This window comes from Astyanax mexicanus, chromosome 1 (genome assembly GCF_023375975.1).
Source record: "Astyanax mexicanus isolate ESR-SI-001 chromosome 1, AstMex3_surface, whole genome shotgun sequence".
NCBI classification, from domain to species: Eukaryota; Metazoa; Chordata; class Actinopteri; order Characiformes; family Acestrorhamphidae; genus Astyanax; species Astyanax mexicanus.
This window is the reverse complement of record NC_064408.1, coordinates 99,045,327-99,065,860: the sequence shown is the minus strand read 5'-3', so window position 1 is coordinate 99,065,860 and position 20,534 is coordinate 99,045,327. Positions and strand designations below refer to the sequence as shown.

General features: G+C 38.8%; 1 protein-coding gene across 2 annotated transcripts in view; it reads right to left on the bottom strand.

The window, feature by feature from the left end:
- Positions 1-20,534, bottom strand: part of ctnnd2a (catenin (cadherin-associated protein), delta 2a) — a 628,772-nt gene that overhangs the window by 129,817 nt on the left and 478,421 nt on the right. For both annotated transcript variants that reach the window (XM_007252283.4, XM_022681995.2), the window contains one exon: positions 16,805-16,988. In XM_007252283.4, the coding sequence (XP_007252345.3) occupies positions 16,805-16,988 (184 nt within the window). The remainder of the gene's footprint in view (positions 1-16,804; positions 16,989-20,534) is intronic.

The window sequence follows — 20,534 nt, the reverse complement described above, 5'->3', positions numbered from 1 at the left end:
AGATTTTTGAAACTTTGAAAGTATCTCCAAGTGCAGTCGCAAAGGCCATCAACAACATTATGATGAAACTGGCTCTAATCAGGACCACTCCAGGACAGGAAGAGCAAGAGTTTCTTCTGTAGAACAGGATTAGTTCATCAGAGTTACCAGCCTCAGAAACCACAAGTTAACAGCCCCCCAGATAAGAGCAATGTTAGTAAGTCAAGTAATTTTATTTGTTTAACATTTTTAAGTTAAGTGTTTCTTCATAGTCTGAATGGCTTCAATATTCATTTACTATGTAGGGAAAATAAAAACTGGTTCTGGCTGGTACTGTACACATGAGTGGTGGCCAACATTAGCACAGATCCTGCAGTACATTTGTTTCACACAGTAGAAAGATATCAATATTATAAAACATACAGTGTCAAATATTGTGCAATCTCACCACATTTAGGTCACGAGATCTATCACATCAAATAAGTATTAGATTTGTGAATTTCCATTCCTAATGTGTTGAAATGAGGTGAACTGCAGTCTCCAAAAATCTCATCCTTCAGTGCTTTCCAGAAACTAAATGTGCTCATCCATCAAGGCACTGCTGCCTCTAGGATACACAGCTGAGCCTGAGTGCAGCGCCCTGCTCTGCCAAGCGCAGGCCTGCACACGAGGAGCCACGGTTAAGTGAAACATTTCCAGTCATTAAATAATCAAACAAGTCCTCCAAAAGCACAGGCAGGAATTTAAAGAGGAGAGTAGAGACCCCGACGCAATAAACGCTGCACACATCTCTCACCGTTCACTCGCGCTGAGCTGCCAGAGACTTCACAAGCACCTATTAAAGCTTTTATTTTCCCATAAGCCGAGCTCTCGCCCTGATTACAGCTAATCTACTATAACTACCCATTTAAAAGCTGGACAATAAAAAATCTGGACAGGAAAAAAGCTGGACAAGAGTATGACTGATCCAGATGAATTTTAGTCTGGGTCAAGTACTCTGAGAACATTTAGGATGGCAAAGAGAGCAATCATATGCATCCTTGACCAAATTAAGCCCCATCTCTCAGTCAATGGCCAGATTTACATTACCAGACTAAATCAGGTTTGATTGTTTTTGAGAAGATTAAAGTATACATTTTATGTCTCTCCAATCTAAAACTAGGATTTATCCCTTCAAATGACCATAACCTAGTAATGGGTCTTAGCAGGTAAAATGGCCAAACTGATTTTCTCCTATGTTCATTTTAAGCTGTTCACACTATATACTTTGTAATCTTACCTTAACTGGACTTTGGACATCTAAATTGGTCTAGTTCAAGCACCTAATCTGACATGTATGAGCAAAAGGGCAACGCTTCACATGAAGTTTCGGTTTCATCTTCACTAGCATCATCATCATCACAGAAGCTATCGGGTACCAGTGGCTAAGAACTGAGATTATCACTGACAGTATTTTTAAGCTCAAAGTAAAAAGGACACATTATTTTACCAAAGGCCTCTTTGGTTTGCATCCTTGGTCTTTGACTTGTGTCCTTAGTTTCTTTTTATTAGGCTTTGATTCTCCAGCCACACCCTTCTGTGGCTGCATTCAGACATTGTATTGAAAATTCCTTTAAAAAATATGAAGTGGTTGTGATACGTGCCTTTGTTCAATTTGTTTAACCCCTTTAAATTTTTTTCTGCAGTAAAATAACCTAAAAAATGTTAAAAGCTTTGAGGGCTTTGAAATCTCCTGTAATGTGTAATGTCAGACAGACAATTGACAAAATCCTGGCCTGTTAAGTGGTTAAACAGGGACAAATCTCTGATCTGGAAGTTTAGAGTTTGATTTGTTCGGATTTCAATACTACATAGGAATGTGACCCAAATAAAAAATAAAAATGTCAGATTCAGTGTGTTTTATACACAGCTAACACATCTACTGTATGTCACAATGACAAAAGGAACAGATTTGGACCCCTTTTACCTGCTGTGTGATTGTAGTCTGAGTCAGGTATTAGTCTGCAGTTAGTAATCCCTGTAGCAGTAGAATTGTAGACTAATAAGAATTCAGTAGGACTGAGATTTTAAGGGTTTATATGTTCTGTTTGTTCTGTTATGTAATATTCTGAAGTGTAGCACAGCATCTCCCAGCTGCATCAGTATTTGTCTTCCATTAGACCCCCTTAACTACAATACCCAGCATGCATAATGCAAACACATCATACCACCACTGGGAATAAACAACTCCTGACTGCTAGCATAGCCACTGAATTACAAACTAATAAACGCAGACAAAACCCCAGATTTCATCTGCAGTAGATCAAAGAAATAAAAGCATTAATGAATAATACTCCCTCATTTTATTATCTACCCTGAAAACTTTTTTTTAAAGAATACCTTTTTTAAAAGATTCAATAGAAGATTCCTAAGCTGCGTTCTGAATGAAAAAACAAATATGATGCCTTAACAAAAATCTTCCATATGCTTGTCAATGATGAACTTTAGCCAAGATGTGCAAAACTGTCATCTACAATCTAAAATATAAAATACATTCTGGTTTGTTTTAAAAAATGTGTTTGCTAAAAAACTCTATATATTTTTCTTTATTGTCAGGTGGTGTGCAGGAAGAAAGAACGAGGAGATCGGACACAAATGCGAATATTTATTAAAGAAACAAAAAGACTGAACCATACAAAGAAACATGGAGAACGTAACTGAGAAACACCTGAACTTACGTAACACGTACAACACCGGATAAGGAATACAGGAACAAGGGGACTATATAAAGACACGGACAAACAGGAAACACCTGACGAAAAGGTAATGAGGGGCGGAGCTACAAATGAACACAGGTGAGTGGAAAAACACAAGGGAAGAAAGGAGCCGGGTCACGTGAGAATAACAGACAGACAAGAGAATAGACAGAAAACAGGCTAAAGATGTGAGATTTATAGTGTGGATGACTTTGGCATCAATCTAGATTAAGAAAATGCTGTAATTAAAGTGATTACGCACCAAGTAAAAAAGAAAGAAACAAAACTTGAACACAATATTGTCATCGAAGTGTTTTTCCAAAAAAAAAAAAAAATAAAAATCTACAAAGTTTCTTTGAGCAACGGCACAGGAGACTTGGTTTGGTTCTAGAAAACCATGTTTGTAAAAAAGGGAATATAGAAATGGGGAACATTTTAAAGAATTAAAAGAACCTTCTCATGATGAAGAGCTTCTTTCTGAGTTAAAGGTACTTCACACCAGGGTTGTGCCAAATTCCGAATTGAATTGAGAAAGACAGCAACATTTCAATTCAATTATTTAATTTGAATTTGAATTGAAATTGCAAACGGGAAGTGGAATTGCAATTCAAATTTGAATTGGAAGATGTAGAATTGAAATTGAATAAAATTAAGATTTATTAAACAACAAAGCTTTACAGCATAAAATACATATGTTCACAACATGAATTCCATACAGATATTGTTGTATGGTCACAAATTAACATTAAAAATACTCAATAAAACAGATCAATAGATTTCCTCTGCACCTGCTGAGAGGATATTTAGACCAGAATGATAAAATGCCTTAATGATAAAACACCTGAGAAACTGTTGACCATTAGATGCAACAAAGTTACCATGTAAAGTATTTTAATAAATTATAATTGTACTTATCAAAACATTGCTTTATTTGATTATTTGAAATTTGCAATGAAATCAATTCCACTTCATGTAATTCCAATTTAAATTCAGTTACACATGCTGTAAGGTGGATTCATTTCTAATGGAAATTCAAATTAATTAATTAAATTGAATTCAATTCTGAGATTTTGAATTTTGCACTGCCCTGCTTCACACTCACACATCTATTACAAATGCAGCTCTTTACGGTTTAGGGAACCAGCAGTAGTTCTTTATTGGCACTATTTTAAAGAACTTTTTGAAGAAGTTTATTCCTTTATTAAACAGAGATGTTCTGTTCAAAGCGTAGATTCCAAAGAAGAAAATATGTTTTATTACAATTTAAATTTGATGTAAATGCTGTATGAAAAGAAAATCAATGGGAAGAAAGTCAATGTTTTACATTTGTCATAATCTGTTTGATAAAGGAGAAAAAGTTAAACTCAAATCTGCCGTGATAGAAAGTAAATCGAATGTGACTTTGTCGTTACATTACAACAGTATATAACTGCAAAATGTCAATAATAACTCTGATACTCCTCTAGCGGTTAATAATAAAGTATCAGAGTGATTATACGCTGTTGATCATGTGTGTGAAGATTGATGGGGGACAGCTCCACTCCCACAGCTTGGCAGAGACGCAGGGAGAGAGGGAAAAGGCAGGCTGTAGCAGATTCAGAGAGAAAAAGAGCAATGCATTACCAGGACATTTCATTACTTTTCTACTCAGTGTCTGGAGCACACTGTGCTAGACTGCTATCAGAGGCAGGAGGAGAGCGCGGCAATTAGACTATAGCAGGCGCTTGATAGATCAGGCCATTATTATGATGGAGTGCCAATCTTTTGACAGGGTCTACCCAACGAGCGGGAGCCCTCTGTCAATATTCCAAAATGATCAAATTATTTAATAACCCTGCAGAGGAGAGCAGAGAGGGGGAGTCCTGTGCTGACAAAGCGGAATAACAAGCAAGCCACCTTTAATAAAGCACTCGGTGTGAATATCAGGCCTGTGGAGAGCAGATATTTCCCTCTAGAACTCTAACTAAATAAATGCTCCAGTTTTGGAGCTTAGCTTGGACGTGTGGTGTTCGGAAAAAGTTTTTTTAGAGTCATTATACTGGGTGGAGATGTTTTGTTTAACCCTAAATAAAAAATGTATCTTGCAATCTATAGATCTCATGGATTTTGTATAGTACTGTGATTTCAATCAGTATATCATCAGTGTCATGCAAAAAATAATTTTTGATCAGATTTTTTCATGGCTGTGTGAACATGATACTTTTTTAAAAATCAGATTTGAGTCACTTTCATTTGTGGTCCTAAATTGGACACGTATCCAGTCCATGGACATGCAACATGAATGTGAACGGTCAAATCAGAATTAATTTGTTTTTTTGCTTTTACGCATGCGCTATGGGCTTTTCTCTCTTACCCACACATCTCTTGGTGCAGCTGTGCAGCTATAGCTGCAAAAACAGCAAAAGCAAACCGCCTGGTCTTTTTTCACCACCTCGACCTGAACATTTACTTCAGACCAGCTGTCTACTCTCCACTCCAGCAAAAGAATGCTCCACATATGAGCTGCTAATGCCTCCATTTCCATTTTTATTATTATTTTTTTTGGTCACAAAGCTGGGTAAAGGATGGGTAATCTCTAGCACCACCGTTTTGTGTGAGTTGCATAGAAGGGAACGAGTTGAGCATGTGTGTGGGTGTGCATGTCTGCTTATGCATGTCCAGAGTGGCAGATGTTGTGTGACAGCATCAATACAGATCAATATTCCAGTGAAGGGTGATCCACTGGCATCGTGACGAACACTGAGTGAGGGTGAAGTCCATTCTCACCAGCCCCCTGTTTGAAGTTTCCAGTCAGGCTGTTTGCTTATTTTCCTCGGTTAATGAGGTCCGTTGCTTTTTACTGCTCATTCATGTCATTTATTTTCTGTCACTCTCGATAAACTCCACGTAATTAATTAACAACCTTCGCTAATCACGTATTGAACGTGATTAGCTTGTTTTTCAATCACACCTTGGAACACTTTTACAAGGAAAACCACTCGGTTCTTTTGGGTTTTTAATAGCCGAAAGTTTAATGGTTGCTCAAATAGGTACAGTATACAATTTTGGCTTGTAAAGTTTGATCTTGAAACATGAGGAACACTTAATAGGGTGCCCTCAAGTGAACAAGGAAGCGATTGGCTGTTGAATGAAGAAAGATGCAGGAAAATTTAGTATGTGGACACTTGACTGGTTTTAATTGTGTTCGGAAACTGTTAAAAAAAAAACTGTAGCTGTTATAATAAGCTACCAGTTGCACTGACATGCTAGCAGATGGTCAATTTGGAGTGAAATCTGCTTTGGAGCAAAGAAGTCTTGGAGAAACACCCAACGAGAGTCCACAGCCATTTTACCATTAGACAGGACGTGATGTGACATCCTTGGTACCTGATGGCATACTGGAAAATATGGTTCTAATAAGTTTCTTAAGCCAGCCAGCTCTCCCACAAGTCCCTACACCACAGGGATTCAGAGAGCTAAGGCATGGTCACTAGGGGTTGCTAGGAAACACATGGGCATCTGGAAAACTTGCAGAGTTTCTTCCGCTCCCTCCACCATGGAAGGCTCCAGCTGCTCTCCTACTGCTAGCAACAGCAGTTCTTAATGAACTCAATTACCTGCTCTGCGCGAGGAGTTGCTCTCATGTCTTCTAAGGCATATGGGCCCATAATTCAGATTATAACCACCATTTGCATTTAGACCGAACCCGGCCATCGGTTCAGCTGAATTTGCATTTTATCCGTGTGGCCGACAGTTTCTGAGGCGGAGGTGAGCGTGCCCTCACACATGGAGATCACGCAAAGCCTTACAGGTAGAGGCCTAATCAATAGAATTATATGAGCGATGGCACAAAAAAAAATCAATAAGGCAATATATCATAATTCCTCTTGTGAGGAACCGCCGACATTTTAATAAAGTGCTCTGAACGCATTTCTTCGCATTACATCTGTCTGCAGTTCGATTTACCAGAACTTCAGATATCCTCAAGGGGGCGCTAATTTAATTGCAATGAAAAAAAAAAAAAAGTCAATTCACTCTGTGTAAAGATCTGGGAGATATGTGTGTGGGGATTGACTGTGCATTGAATGTGGATATTACTTGACTGTTTACAGGTACAATTCTAGACAGACACAGCCGGTCACGATCATTACCACCCACTGGTAATGCATTCTATTACTTATGTCCCTACCATCTGACTATACTCTATTAGGCCTCGCTCCAACTCCTTTTATTTACCCAAACGATAACGCATGGCGGCATGGTACCGTGGTCACCTCACAGCAAGAAGGCCAGGGTTTAATTCCTGACTGGGGCAACTGGGGTCTCTCTATGGGGAGTTTGCATGTTCTTCCCGTGTCTGTGTGAGTGGTTTCCTTACACAGTCCAAAGATGTGCCTTTCAGGTGAATTGGAGATGATGATTGTGTCTGTCTGTCCTGCGATGGTTTGGCTGCCAGTCCAGAGTGTATCCTGCTTTCTGGTCGATGACTGGTGGGATTAGGTGGGATCAGCCCCCCACTTTGAAATAGATGACTGATAACTGTTGTCTCATGACTTTTAGCATGACAGTGTAGAACCATTTAGAAGAGTTTTTAAATAGTTACATCTACAGCTCTGGAAAAAAATAAGAGACCATTTCAGTTTCTGAATCAATTTCTCTGACTTTGCTATTTGTAGGTATATATTTGAGTAAAATGAACATTGTTGTTTTATTCTATAAACTACGGACAACATTTCTCCCAAATTCTAAAGAACAATATTGTCATTTAGAGCATTTATTTGCAGAAAATGAGAAACGGCCAAAATAAAAAAAAGATGTAAAGCTTTCAGACCTTAAATAATGCAAAGAAAACAAGTTCATATTCATAAAGTTTTACGAGTGTTTAATGCATCTTGGCATCATGTTCTCATCCACCAGTCTTACACACAGCTTTTGGATAACTTTATGCCACTCCTTGAGCAAAAATTCAAGCAGTTCAGCATGGTTTGATGGCTTGTGATCATCCATCTTCCTTTTGATTATATTCCAGAGGTTTTCAATTTGGTAAAATCAAAGAAACTCATCAAGAGATCATTCTGAATTTGGACAGTTACCATACGTGACCATATTGTTTTACAACGCAGTAAAATCTGTTACTACAATGTTAGCAACCTTGCTGTGCTGAGAATGCTGGTTCACAGCTTAAGTGACATCCGGTCAGAAATGGTCCTATGGTGGTTGTTTTCTTTAGATGGACAGGGGTTAATGTGGTCAAAACTGTGAGGTGTGTGTCACTAAAAGACCTACAGTATATGGTAGGTGTACTTGACAGTATGATGAAGCAGTTTAGGGACAAGCTAAGTGTTCCTAAAGAACTGGCAACTGTTTCTAAAACTTTCTTTTTAGTCTGGCATGCATGCACACAACCTGTGCACAGGATAAGAAGGAAGGAATGGCAGTTGATAGAGGATGTCCAGCAGCTCTGCGCCTGGCCGGCTCTGGAGCGTACCGCCATCAGGATCTGTTAGCTTATCATCTACAGCACTTGCAGAGATATTTTACAAAGTAAATAGAGGCCTTTTGGTTCACTCAGCTTGATGCCTGCTGCTTGAGCATGAAAGAAAATAAAGAAAGAGCTTAACTCCATGATGCGTTTTTTTTGGGGGGGGGGGTGGGATGCCATAAGGGACTGTGCTTTGTGGCTCTGAAAACCTGCTTCCATTAGAGAGCTTTTTCTTGCTTAGGAGGCCTAGGAGGTTTTAGAAATTTGATTTCTGCTGGTGGAAGTGGTTTACAGAGAAAAGAGTGTCAAACTCCCAGTGGGGTGGGGTTCAATTCCAAAAACACCGCCTCACTGCCTTTCAATGGATCGCCAGAGTGTTCCCCAGCACCAAGGAGCACCTGAGAGGCACTCTGACAAATACTCAGCGTCTGAACTGAGATATTTGGTGGCTGAACCATGTCTTGCTGGCTGCGTATTATGACATGACTGGCATATGCACAGTCATGCAACTCAGTAAGGAACAGCACAAGCATGCCTAGCATTCTGCATCTCAGAAGGAGCTATCCATACTTTTTAAACCATTAAAACCTGGATTCCAGTCAGTTGCACTTAATTTACTCCTATAAAAACACTAATAGGAATAGTGAGTGGGTAATACTGTCAGTGATATGAAGTATCCAATGTCAGAAAAAGGTTCTCTACTGATAATAGGGTTGTAAAAATGATCTTGTATAATATAATCTCTAATTTAAAGCATAAAGCACTGACCAGTAGAACAGGACACTCTTAACCGGTTGCACATGACCCTACTGTACATGCTAGAAGGCTATAAAGTTCCCCAGCACTGAGCTCTGGAGCAGTGGGACTGCAGTCTCTGGAGCGATTGAGCCTCAGAGTGTTGTTGGTGTCCAGAGCTCATCAATCCTTGTGATGAACTGCTAATATTGTTTTTCCTCTCTTTTAAAATCTTGGAATAGTTTTAATCCTATATCCTTTATTAGTTGTACAGTAGCTTTCTCTTATTAATGGTAACTCAATCTGTTCTACAATAGCTGGTAACTCTCTCTTTACTATAGTAGCTCTCTATGTACTGCTGTAACACTCCCTCTGTACTTTAATGACCATCTCAACATTCTCAGTACTGAAGTAACTTCCTCTCTGCTACAGTACCTTCCTCTGTACAACAGTAACTCTCCCAGCACTGCAGTATCTGTCTCTGTGCAGCAGGTTTAGTAACAGTACAACAACATTCTCTGTACTGCAGTTACTCAGTCAGTGATAAAGTAACACTCTCTGTATAACAGCAACTCTCTCTAGCACAGTCAGTCTCTTAGTATTACAGCAAATCTATATTATAGTAACTCTCTCAGTAGTACAACAATTCTTTCAGTAGTACAGTAACACATGGCAATACAGTTATCTTCTCTGTAGTACAGTAACTCTCTTTAGCACAGTCACTCTCTTGGTGTAACAGTAAATCTCTCAGCAGTACTGTAACTCTCTCAGTATTATAGTAACTCTCCCCACAGTACAGTAACTCCCTCTTGTAGTAGTATTCACTCTTTCTAAGTAGTACAGTAACTTCTGGCACTACAGTTACTCTCTTGGTAGTAAAGTACAGTAATTCTCTAGGAACTATAAAAACAACCTTGGTATTACAGTAACACTCGTTGTACTACAGTTAATAGGGATGTTACGATTCTCTAAATCCTCGATTCGATTTTATTTCCGATTTTAGGGTAACGATTTGATTCGATTCAATTCTCGAATTTTTCTTTTTTTTTTTTACAGCAGAGAGGCCTATGCCAGTTTTAGATTAGTCTTTGGTCAGTCATTGGTTTGATTAATCAAATTTACAATATCTTATTTCAAAAGGTGGGCTTGATATAAGTGAAGTGCAAAGTGATACAAGTGATCTGTAATACACCACATTAGGCACTACTGGTTAAATTTAAATAATTTAATTAAGATATATATGTAATGCCATCTAGTGGCTTTTTTGGTAGCAGCAGTGTGCACTATTAAAATAAATAATAAAAAATACGGGAACAGTCGTGTGAAAAATAATAGAACAATTAGAGCTTAACAAACTGAACTCTATCCTACTGTAACAGTTAAATATGGAAAATAAGACTCGGTCCCTGAGAATGACAATTTGTTTCTTTAACAAAGATATATTATTAACTTTATCTGAGAGAAAGATGCTTCTTAAGATACCAAAACTATTAACATGTTTGAGGCTAGACAAAACAACTGTTAAAGTACTGTTATAAAAGTTTTTCTTTAAGAAGATGAGAATGTCCACATTCTCTGGAGAAAGGGCTGCTCTTTGAGCAGTCACAATGTCCATGCTGCGCCATTTGCGTAGCGTGCTGCGCCTTTTGCGGGAGGGATCGTCGATCCTCTTTTTGACTTCGATGCTCGAGACCATGACATAATTTCGATCGATTTTGATAAAATATCGAAATTGTGACACCCCTAACAGTTAATATCTTAGTAGTACAATAACTCGATCATACAATCTTTTCTGTAGTAAAGTAACACTTTTGATATTACAATAATGTCGTCTTTAGTTCAGGAACTCTCTAAATACTACAGTGCATCTCTCTGTAAAACAATACCTTCTGATTATCCAAAGCCCTGAGTGTGTGCACTGCAGTTCATGTACTCACGGCTTTCAGTGAAATGCAGCTGATTCAGTTTTGTGTATCTGGGTTCCAGTGTAACTCTCATACCTCAGTTATTACCTCTGACAGGCTGGAAGTGGGAAGTGTGGCTTAGTGAGCTCTGGAAGTGACTGCTAATACTACCAGTGCAGCATTTTTAGACTATTCTCTCTCTCTCTCTCTCTCTCTCTCTCTCTCTCTCTCTCTCGTTTCTTTTTTAATATGGTAAAATTAAAAATCTCTAAGCCATACAGCCATTTTCAAGAATGTATCAATTTAGAATTTATGTATAGATTTCTGTAAAGTTGTCTGCCCAGCTTTGATCAACACATGAGGAACATTATTATGACATTATACAGCTTACTATATTTTTCATACATTATAAGACGCACTACCAATAAACGTCTATTTTCTGGTCTATTTTCATACAAAGGGTGTACTAATACATCATACGGTGCATTATGAGACACTAGTAAGGAACAGGGGTGTCTTTCTACTAATTTAGCAGGTCTCGCCGCTGGGTGGTGGTGGGGGTAACTAAGCTAAGTAAACCTAAGCTAAGTAAACAAAACTATAACAAGCGCTGGCTGTTAATCTAGAAAGATTTCTCTCCTAAAAAATGTTTATTTGGTTTAGTAAAGTGCTTCCATTTATTTACAGTAAGGTTATATTTCTAGATTTGCACTATGGCTGGATGCAGCAGCATTAGAATTAGCAGCTAACTGCTAGCACTAGCCTCGTTTAGTGCTAATAAACGTCTCCCAACAGTGCTACACTGAAGAACCTTGAGTGTTCTGGTAAGCCAGGGCAATATTCACTAGCAGTTCGTCTTATGTAGCTTGTTTTAAAATGGTAAACACACGGACTACAGTCCGATATTCTCACCTCTGAATGGTGAAAGAGCTAGTGCTTAGCTTTAAGTGGTTAGCGGCTAATGCTAACGCTGCTCTAGCAGTGCAAGCTGGGGTTAGCAGCAGGCTACAGGTTGATAATACTCACCTCTAAACAGCGAAAGAGCTAACGTTTAGCATATAATGCTAATACTGCTTGAGTCTCTTTGCTAAAGAACTAAACTGAAACTCTTATATAATGCTGTACTTAAACAGAATGCTTTTACTGCTATTTACAACCTGACTGGTAAATTTCACACATGAGGCAAACCAGATTATAAGGTGCACTGATGATTTTTGGGAAAATTAAAGCATTTTAAGTGTGCCTTATAGGGCAAAAAATATGGTGCTCTACACATCAAAACATTCTGCCAACTACAAATCCAAAATATTTGAAGTCTGTGACATTAAAGAGGCAAACCGTGCAGCATACTTTTGATGTATTCTGGGAAATGTAGTCCTGATTACTGTTCTAGACAGAACAGGCCAATCCGTAACAAGCAGAGGGTTTTTTGCCCCCTGTACAGGCAGGCAAATTAGAACAAAAACAGCCGCTGATGCTTTTAAAAGTTCATCATAACTAATTAATCATCACTCGTTAATTATGTGCTCTTCTAAAACTAGCAGTCATGCTGCATTTGCAAATATATGAGGCAGTAAAGAGGCACAGCAGATTTATCTGAAGGCAGCATCCACGTTTCGTCGTGATGTTTTCCAGTGCGCTTAGTTGTGTGTTCTTAATTAACATACACCGAGCAGTCCTCAATCACCGAATGAGAATTAGAGCCCATTTCAGTCACGGTCGCTCTGCAGCCGACATGACAAGAAGCTGCACAAAGCAGGCTGTAATTACCTGCACACAGAGTGCACCTTCTGAGGAGCTCTTGTTTGGATACAGGACAATGTGTCATTTACTCTAAAGGGTAATTTTACAGAAGGGATTGAGGGGAAGCCTTTGTGTCTATGAGAAAATGAAAGCTAGGAGAGTACGAAGGCGCGCGCTCACTTCTCCCAGTGAGGCCGTTCTTCTCTCTGAACAGGAATTTGCAGAAAGGCTCAAAGAAGAAGATGTGGAAGTGTGGTTTACACAAGCAAATTTAAAACAAATTTGTAAAATCCCAGCTCACAACTGCAGCCCGCAAAAAGAAAACAGCTTTTTTTCCTTTAGTTTACCTCAGAGAAGAAGTTCCAACACAGACCAAAAATTGTGCGAGGAGCTGAGCGTTACTGAGTTTCCTGTGCATCAGTTGCTATGGATACGAGAGAGAATAAAGTACTAAGCTATAGAATAAAGTAGTAAGCTAGACCCTAGAGAATGCTGGAGAATCATCACACTCCTTACTCTTATATTAAAATCAAATCCCTCTTATCACTGAAGACACTGTTAACTGCTGTACAAATTTTTCATATCCTCCATGTACATAAGAATCTATTTAGAATGGTCAGTGTTACATTTATCAGTTTAATTTTCTGACAGTTTAAGAGTATATTTAAAAACAGAATCCATTTTACAATTCACTGTTCTTCCATTTCTGTCCATCACAATCAGAATCTCATGATCTCATTTATGTTTTCTTAATTTTCCATTTTTTTGCATCTTAATACTTAAATGTATTTTATTTACAGAGTAGCGTATGACAATGACCCTATTACTTTTGCAAGCCACTGTATAATCAAGAAGTGTGAGGGACAGAAAGGAAAAATCAGAAAACAAGAAAAATGGATGAAAACATGTTTCTTCTTCACTAGACGAAATGGAAAAAGATAAATATTGAAGTCTTACACCCAATTTTCAGTGTTCAAATAAAGGTCAGTTATAGAGCAGGTCAGTTTCCTCTGCTGAGAAGCGTTGGACAGGTTCAGCTAGCTGCACCCTTGAGATAGCAATGCACCAAAGTCAGAGCACACCTGACTCTTAAAGGGAATGGCAAGCTGATTCCGTGCAAGGCGTACTTTTCACAATGACACGCCCCAAACCAATTTGAAGACTCGCCTATAGATCAGTAAAAAAGGAAATCACTTTTATACATTTATCTGCAACTAAACTTTGTTTACATAAATTTAAAAAATCATTTCATACTTTTAAACAAACAGTAAGTTCCGACAGCAACCAAAGATGTGCGAGGAGCCGCGCTGTAGTGAGTTTAGCATTAGTTGCTATGGATACAAGGCAGGATGAAGTACTAAGCTGAAGTAAAATCGGGCCCTGGAGAATCATCACACTCCTTACTGTTATTTTTCTCTCAGCCTGATGCAAAGGAACCCCATGCATAAATCATAATATGCCAGAAATGCACACTCCTCATAAACATCACTGCACATTTTCATACTGTACAAATCACAGGTTTTGAGTGCAAGTTCCTCTGTTAGGAAATCAACCCCCAGCATACATCATTCTTCACCTGCTGGTGGCCAGCCTCGTCTCTGTGTAGCGGAGAGTGGAGGAACGGTGGGGACTGCAGCTGCTGTGTTTAGAACAGGTGAAGCAGCACAGAGGAGCCAGGACCAGCCAGGTAAATTGGCCTCTCATTTTGTGTGTTTCACCTTTATCAAAAGAGTGATCTTCCTCATGCTGTTCTGCCAGACTGCACCGGAGATAAGACTGCAGCTGTAGCCTTTCTGCAGGAGCGGGTAGCTTCAGGACCAGGGAAAGAGACAGCGAAGGTATACGACTGTATGGCAGTGCTGTGCTGTTTGTATTTATTTTATTAAATAACAGCAGGGTTCAGTAAAAAAAAGAGTCTGATCGTGATGAAGTGATAATATTGATATATATATATATATATTTATATGCCTCTGCAATGTTATCAGTAGTGAAGATATACCAACATGGGCATTTCTAAACCGAAACAACAATCAATAATAAAAGCTTTACTGCAGATAAATACTGATACTATGGCTGCACCAATAACACTATTCCAGTGTGATACTGAGTATCAATATCTATACACTGTGTCCTAAATGGTTTGAAATATCTGGCCCAGTATCTGTCACAATAACCGATTTTTAATGGATGACAAACTTTCCAGGATTTATTGTGATAAATGGTTGGATAATTTTTTTTCCAATCACCTGTTGTGCGCATAGGGCTGTTTGCTGGAGTGATGGACTAGAGAGATGAGTCTCATTCCTCAAGAGGCTCATTTGCATGTTAAAAAGAAGCTGAGGTTGAGTTTGAATCAGATGGAACATATAAAGCTCTGAAAAAAATAAGAGTTAAACTTAAAAAATTACCAAATTAAAAATTAAAACCTCTGGAATATAATCAAGAGGAAGATCGATGATCACAAGCCATCTAGCCTAGCTGAACAGCTTGAATTTTTGCACCAGGAATGGCATAAAGTAATCCAAAAGCAGTGTGTAAGACTGGTGGAGGAATCTGGTTGTTCCACCAAATATTGATTTCTGAATTATTAAAACTTTATGAATATGAACTTGTTTTTTTGCATTATTTGAGGTCTGAAAGCTCGGCATCTTTTTTGTTATTTCAGCCATTTCTCATTTTCTGCAAATAAATGATTTAAATGCCAATATTTTTATGTGGAATTTGGGAGAAATGTTGTCTGTAGTTTATAGAATAAAATAACAATGTTCATTTTACTCAAACATATACCTATAAATAGCAAAATCAGAGAAACTGATTCAGAAACTGAAGTGGTCTCTTAATTTTTCCCAGAGCTGTATTTTCGGTCAGAATGTTGCAAATCCACATGCGGCACACATGAAGGTCTGGAATTTTAGTTCAGGTGTTCATGACAAGTCTTTGCATCCCTTTGCCACCCTGTCTTCCTCTTTTAAAATCTGCCATAACTCTCCTTCATGCCTCCACTTATGAGAGAGTGGGGGACTGGCTTCCTACCACAAGCAGAAGCCCCAAAACACCAGCCCCAAATGTACTATGTGAAGATACTAAGCTGTAATGAGTGGCCCTGGAAAGGTCAAACAGTGGGTCCTATCTCTACAAGGCATCTCATGATCTTACACCCCGTCAACAGTCTATATTTTAATGCCTGGAGTTTAGGAATGCGTCTAGTGAGGTGCATTCAGGTAAATTTCTGGTGGGCCACTGACTGAAATAAACCTAGACAACAGTCGATCATCAGCACATGTACACCCCTGCTTCTTACATACTTACACACACACACACACACAAGCACAAACCAGACATTTACATTAACAATAAACATAATTAAGAATAAAAGAACATCGCTGGTCCCCTAAATGAGATGCTGGCGCACCTTCACATCGTGAACGCGGAGGTCACTTTCCTTTGCCGAGATGCGCAAAAGCGCTGCGCTGTTAAGATAACAATGTGCCAAAGTCACAGCGTACTTGCCTCTTAAAGTGACGTGCTGATTGGTTTATTTCCCGTTAAGGTGTATTTTTTTCACTCTCACGGTACCAAAGACAACAACACACTCTAAATCCAGCTGCGTGGTGCGAAATTGACATCTCACCTACAGATATCTAAAATAGGGCCCATAATCTTGGTATACAGAGCTGAATAAGGAAAGTTCAGTTCATGGAAGTGATCTATCTTGAACCTTAAATATTATTGTGTCTTCCTTCAAAAGCAAAAACCCATGTATATTAAAATAGAGCTGTAAAACTGGAGAGTTTAAAAACCCAATATTTTACTGTACTCTACATACACCCAGCCTCACTTGTGAAAGACTTTATAGGCTAAACAATATAGAAGCAAGGCTATAAACCCTAAAAGCTGATTATCCAACCCAGAGACATTGTAAATGAGGAGAGCAGTCACTGGCTGAAATATAAATAGGAACTAATTCCTTCTCGTAACAAACATCAGTCCACATATCAACAAAAGGAGCTAGTCAGCTTGCTCCCCACAACTGACTGTGAAGACACAGAAACAATGCTTTAGTCTTGTGATTTTTGGGGTAAGACATTGTGGCACGGGCAGCCTGACAGCCGCGCTGCCAAGCAGCCTGAAGAAGCCGCACCAGCGGAACACCGCTGGTTTTGTTTGGTATTGTTTTTGTTCTATGTTCCATGCCTAGGCTATGCTAAGCTAGGCAACAACAACCACAAACAAACGACCACACTCACCTCAGGCAGCCGGTGGCGTTGCGGAGGACCTGGGAGGTGTGCATCTGCAGCTTGCGGTCCTCCTGATGTGGTGAGACGTCCCAGGCAGACAGAGGAATGATGACTGTGTTGGTCAGAACTGCCAGAGCGTCCTGAATGATGGGCATCTTTAAAGCATCACAGGAGGACAGGTTCCAGAGCACCCCTGCACAGAGAGAAACACAGCTAGCATCAGGCTACGCTCGCAGACGACCAAGACTGATCCACAAACATGGCAGTTTCTTGGTTTATTATTTGTTATAATACAATGCATTTATTATGCTCAGTTGCACAGCATTACGTAGCAAAGTCACTTTTGCCTATTTTTTCACATTGCATTGTAAACTTCTTTATTTCTATACTGTGTGTATTTTTTCCACTGTACATATTTTGTTCTTGTTTTATGTTTATTTGCCATCTCTGATTAATCTTTATATACATCTACATCTTTAATCATATTTTCTTTTATGCAAGTAGGCAGTTCACTGCTAGTTGTGCTGGGTATTACTATGTTTAGGACAAACTAAACATATAAATGACAAAAACGTGAGTGTGACCTGCTAAAAAGGCACCATTAGAGCAATAACTAAAATGAAATCCTGATTATTCTGCTTCCTAATTGAAACGGTCTTAATGGCTATCATTAGAAAGCATTAGTTCATTGTAGGACAGTTTATATTTTTAGATCTTTTAGACACAGAAAAACCTTTAAAGTATTATGATTATTTTGAAGCATTTTTAATAATAACATTATCATTGACCATTATACATTAAAGCCATAAAAAAACAAAAAAAAAAAAAAACAAGCAACAGACCAAACAAACATTTTAGGCTTTCTTTTCCAGCAGGGAGGCCTTAAGATACCAGATCCACCCCAAAAAGGGTTTGTTAATTGGTTCATTACCCTGTTTAAAAATCAACATAAGCTTGTATGAACTACACACAGGTCTAAGCTGATTTATACAACACTGCTCCAGGACTGGTTTAACTGGTGACACACAAAATGGTCACCAGACAACTAACATTCAAAACATATCACAGTCATGCAAAAAAAAAAAAACATTTTGTCAAATATGTATCTGCTGAAAAATTTAGTTTTAAACCAGCTTTTGCTGGTAGCTGGTTTCAGATGATCTCAGCTGGTCAAGCTGGTAGAAACGATGATCATTCAGGTGAAAATATATCTCCTGACTAGCATGGTTTAGGTTGTGTTGATTTTGGTCAAGCTTATTATGCTGGTCAAGATTGCTGTTGGTGGTCATGCTGCTGGCCAGTGTGGTCAAGCTTGATCATACTGGTTTTCTAGCTTGGTCAGGTTGATCATGCTTGTAAACTAGCTAAACCATCAAGCTTAATTAAAAACATACTCTTGACCAGTTTGAGCTGGCCAAGCAGATTTTTCAGCTTTACATTTTAGCGTGTCAGCATATCCTGCATATACATTTGTCACGCCCTTGCCCTGTTTCCCTGTGTTTCTCCGTTTCTCAGTATGTTCCCCAGTAGTTTTCCATTCTCCTGTGTCTATTTGTAGCTCCGCCCCCTCGTTACCTGTTTCCCCAGGTGTGTGCTTCCTGTGTGTATATAGTCCACTTGTGTCAGTGTTTCCTTGTCGGTCTTTGCACCTTCCCCTGTTGTTTTGTCTATCTGTGTTCTCTAGTTTATTGCTCATTGTTTACCTCTTTGTTTATTTCTAGTTCCTTGTTTATTTTCTTGTTCTGTTTTGTTTATGTTATCGTTACCCTTCGTTTGTTTTGGTTTGTTTATTTGTTTCTCTGTTTATTTATTTAATAAAAGCATTACCTGCGTTTACGTCCGCCTCCTGTCTGAGTATCCTGACAATATTCTGAATTATTTTATTACTTTTTAATTAAATCATATATTTTCAGTCCCTTTAATTTTGTAAAAACTTGACTGCATTGAAAATGAGAATTATCCTTAATGTATTACTCAGTGAAAATAGATTGATTGATTGATTGATTGAAAACACCACTAATGCTGAGTTTGCTGATATCCAGCCATGTTGGTTCTACTGGATTCATTATCAGGGTAGGTGAATTGGAGTACAGGGAAAACACCAACACATACAGGACAACGCTACTCCAGCGGCACAGATTGGAAGCACTGCTCTAATGTATGCTGCTAACTATACTTTCTGCTTCTTTTCTTTTTTTTTAACGAAACAACTTTATGGGAGTAAACATGAGTGGTGCAATCATAGCAACACTTTCTGTTGTTGTTCAGCATAAACAGTTTGGAATGCACTGGTCAGGCTGATGTAAACACACACAGAGCCATGACTGAAGCCCCACATCAGTCTCAGAGTAAGAGAGAGAGAGAGAGAGAGAGAGAGAGAGAGAGCATGACTCATTCTTTCACAGCTCTGTGTTACTCCATCCTGATGAAATGGAGTAAAGAGCATCGGAAACGCGCTATGCAAGCAAAACCCGACTCCGTTCATTAAAGCAATAGTTCAATACAAAGGCTGAATAAGATAAGGTATGTCTGGTCCTCCTTATTTGCTTCTTTAGTTTCTTCACAGGAGCTTCTAGGCTAACACAGTTAACATGTAAAGAAGATAATGGCAAAATAATTAGCACAGTGCAAACACACTAAGAGACACCTACATCACTACACAGTTACTTTTAACCACTATAAACCATCTCTAGTAGTAAAAAAAAAAGTGTGTTCATGTTCATAAGTAGTGGTTCGTTGTGTAATCATAGAATGAAGGAATTGTGCTTCAACGTAGAATTGCCCTCCGAATATGATAATACATTCAGCACATTCTCGTTAATGGTGACGACGTCTTGTGGAGACAACACACCCTCATTATGAAAATAAATTGTGATGGAATAAATGAATAAATAAATAAATAATGTTTTTTCCTGGCTAAAAATAGAGCTGTCTGTTACTTTGGCACTTGCTCTGGAAAACAAACAGGCGTGCACAGATAATTCAATTAGAAGCTTCTCTGTGTCAACACCGCTCGGTTCCAGTCAGAAAAGGACTGGGGAGACGCAGTATCTAAAACTGTAGGACACCTGATTACTGGATGGAGAAGAGCCTACTCCAGCCAATTCATTAGCAATGTCTTGTTTTTTATTTAGCTAACAAAAAAAATCTGTACCTCAATGCTTAATTGCTGCCAGCAGAAATTTTCTCAACAGGGTATTTTTTGGTGATGAAAAAATCTCAGCCTCAAGTCATGGGATAGCAGTATTCAAATTGATTGTTAGGTGTTACCTTAGGGATCCTGTATAACTTGTGAGGTGTTGTCTTGTGAGTACGGCTGAACGCTGGCCAGCATGCTCATGGCAAGACAATGTCAATTATCAGATTTTGAACAAGGTCTAATAGTGGGACATTGCATTTTAAAAAATGAGTAGGCATTGATCATTCCATGATTTACGGTGTTACAAATGTACTGGAATCCATCATAGAAGGCATTACCGCTTACAGTGGACAGTATGGTGTGTGGTGATGATTGTGACCAGTGGTATCTGGCTTGAATATTCCAAGTGAACAGGAAAACAAAATGTTTTAGCTTCCATGTCACATAACACATCACCTCACATGAGTTTATGAGGTTAATAGCTGGACCCTATGTGGCGCATTCTGATGGGTCATTGTACCGACTGTCTCTGGCTGATGGTGTCAACAAAGCACTGTGCAGGCAGGTTGGTGGTGGTTGTATACTGCTGTAGAGTAAATT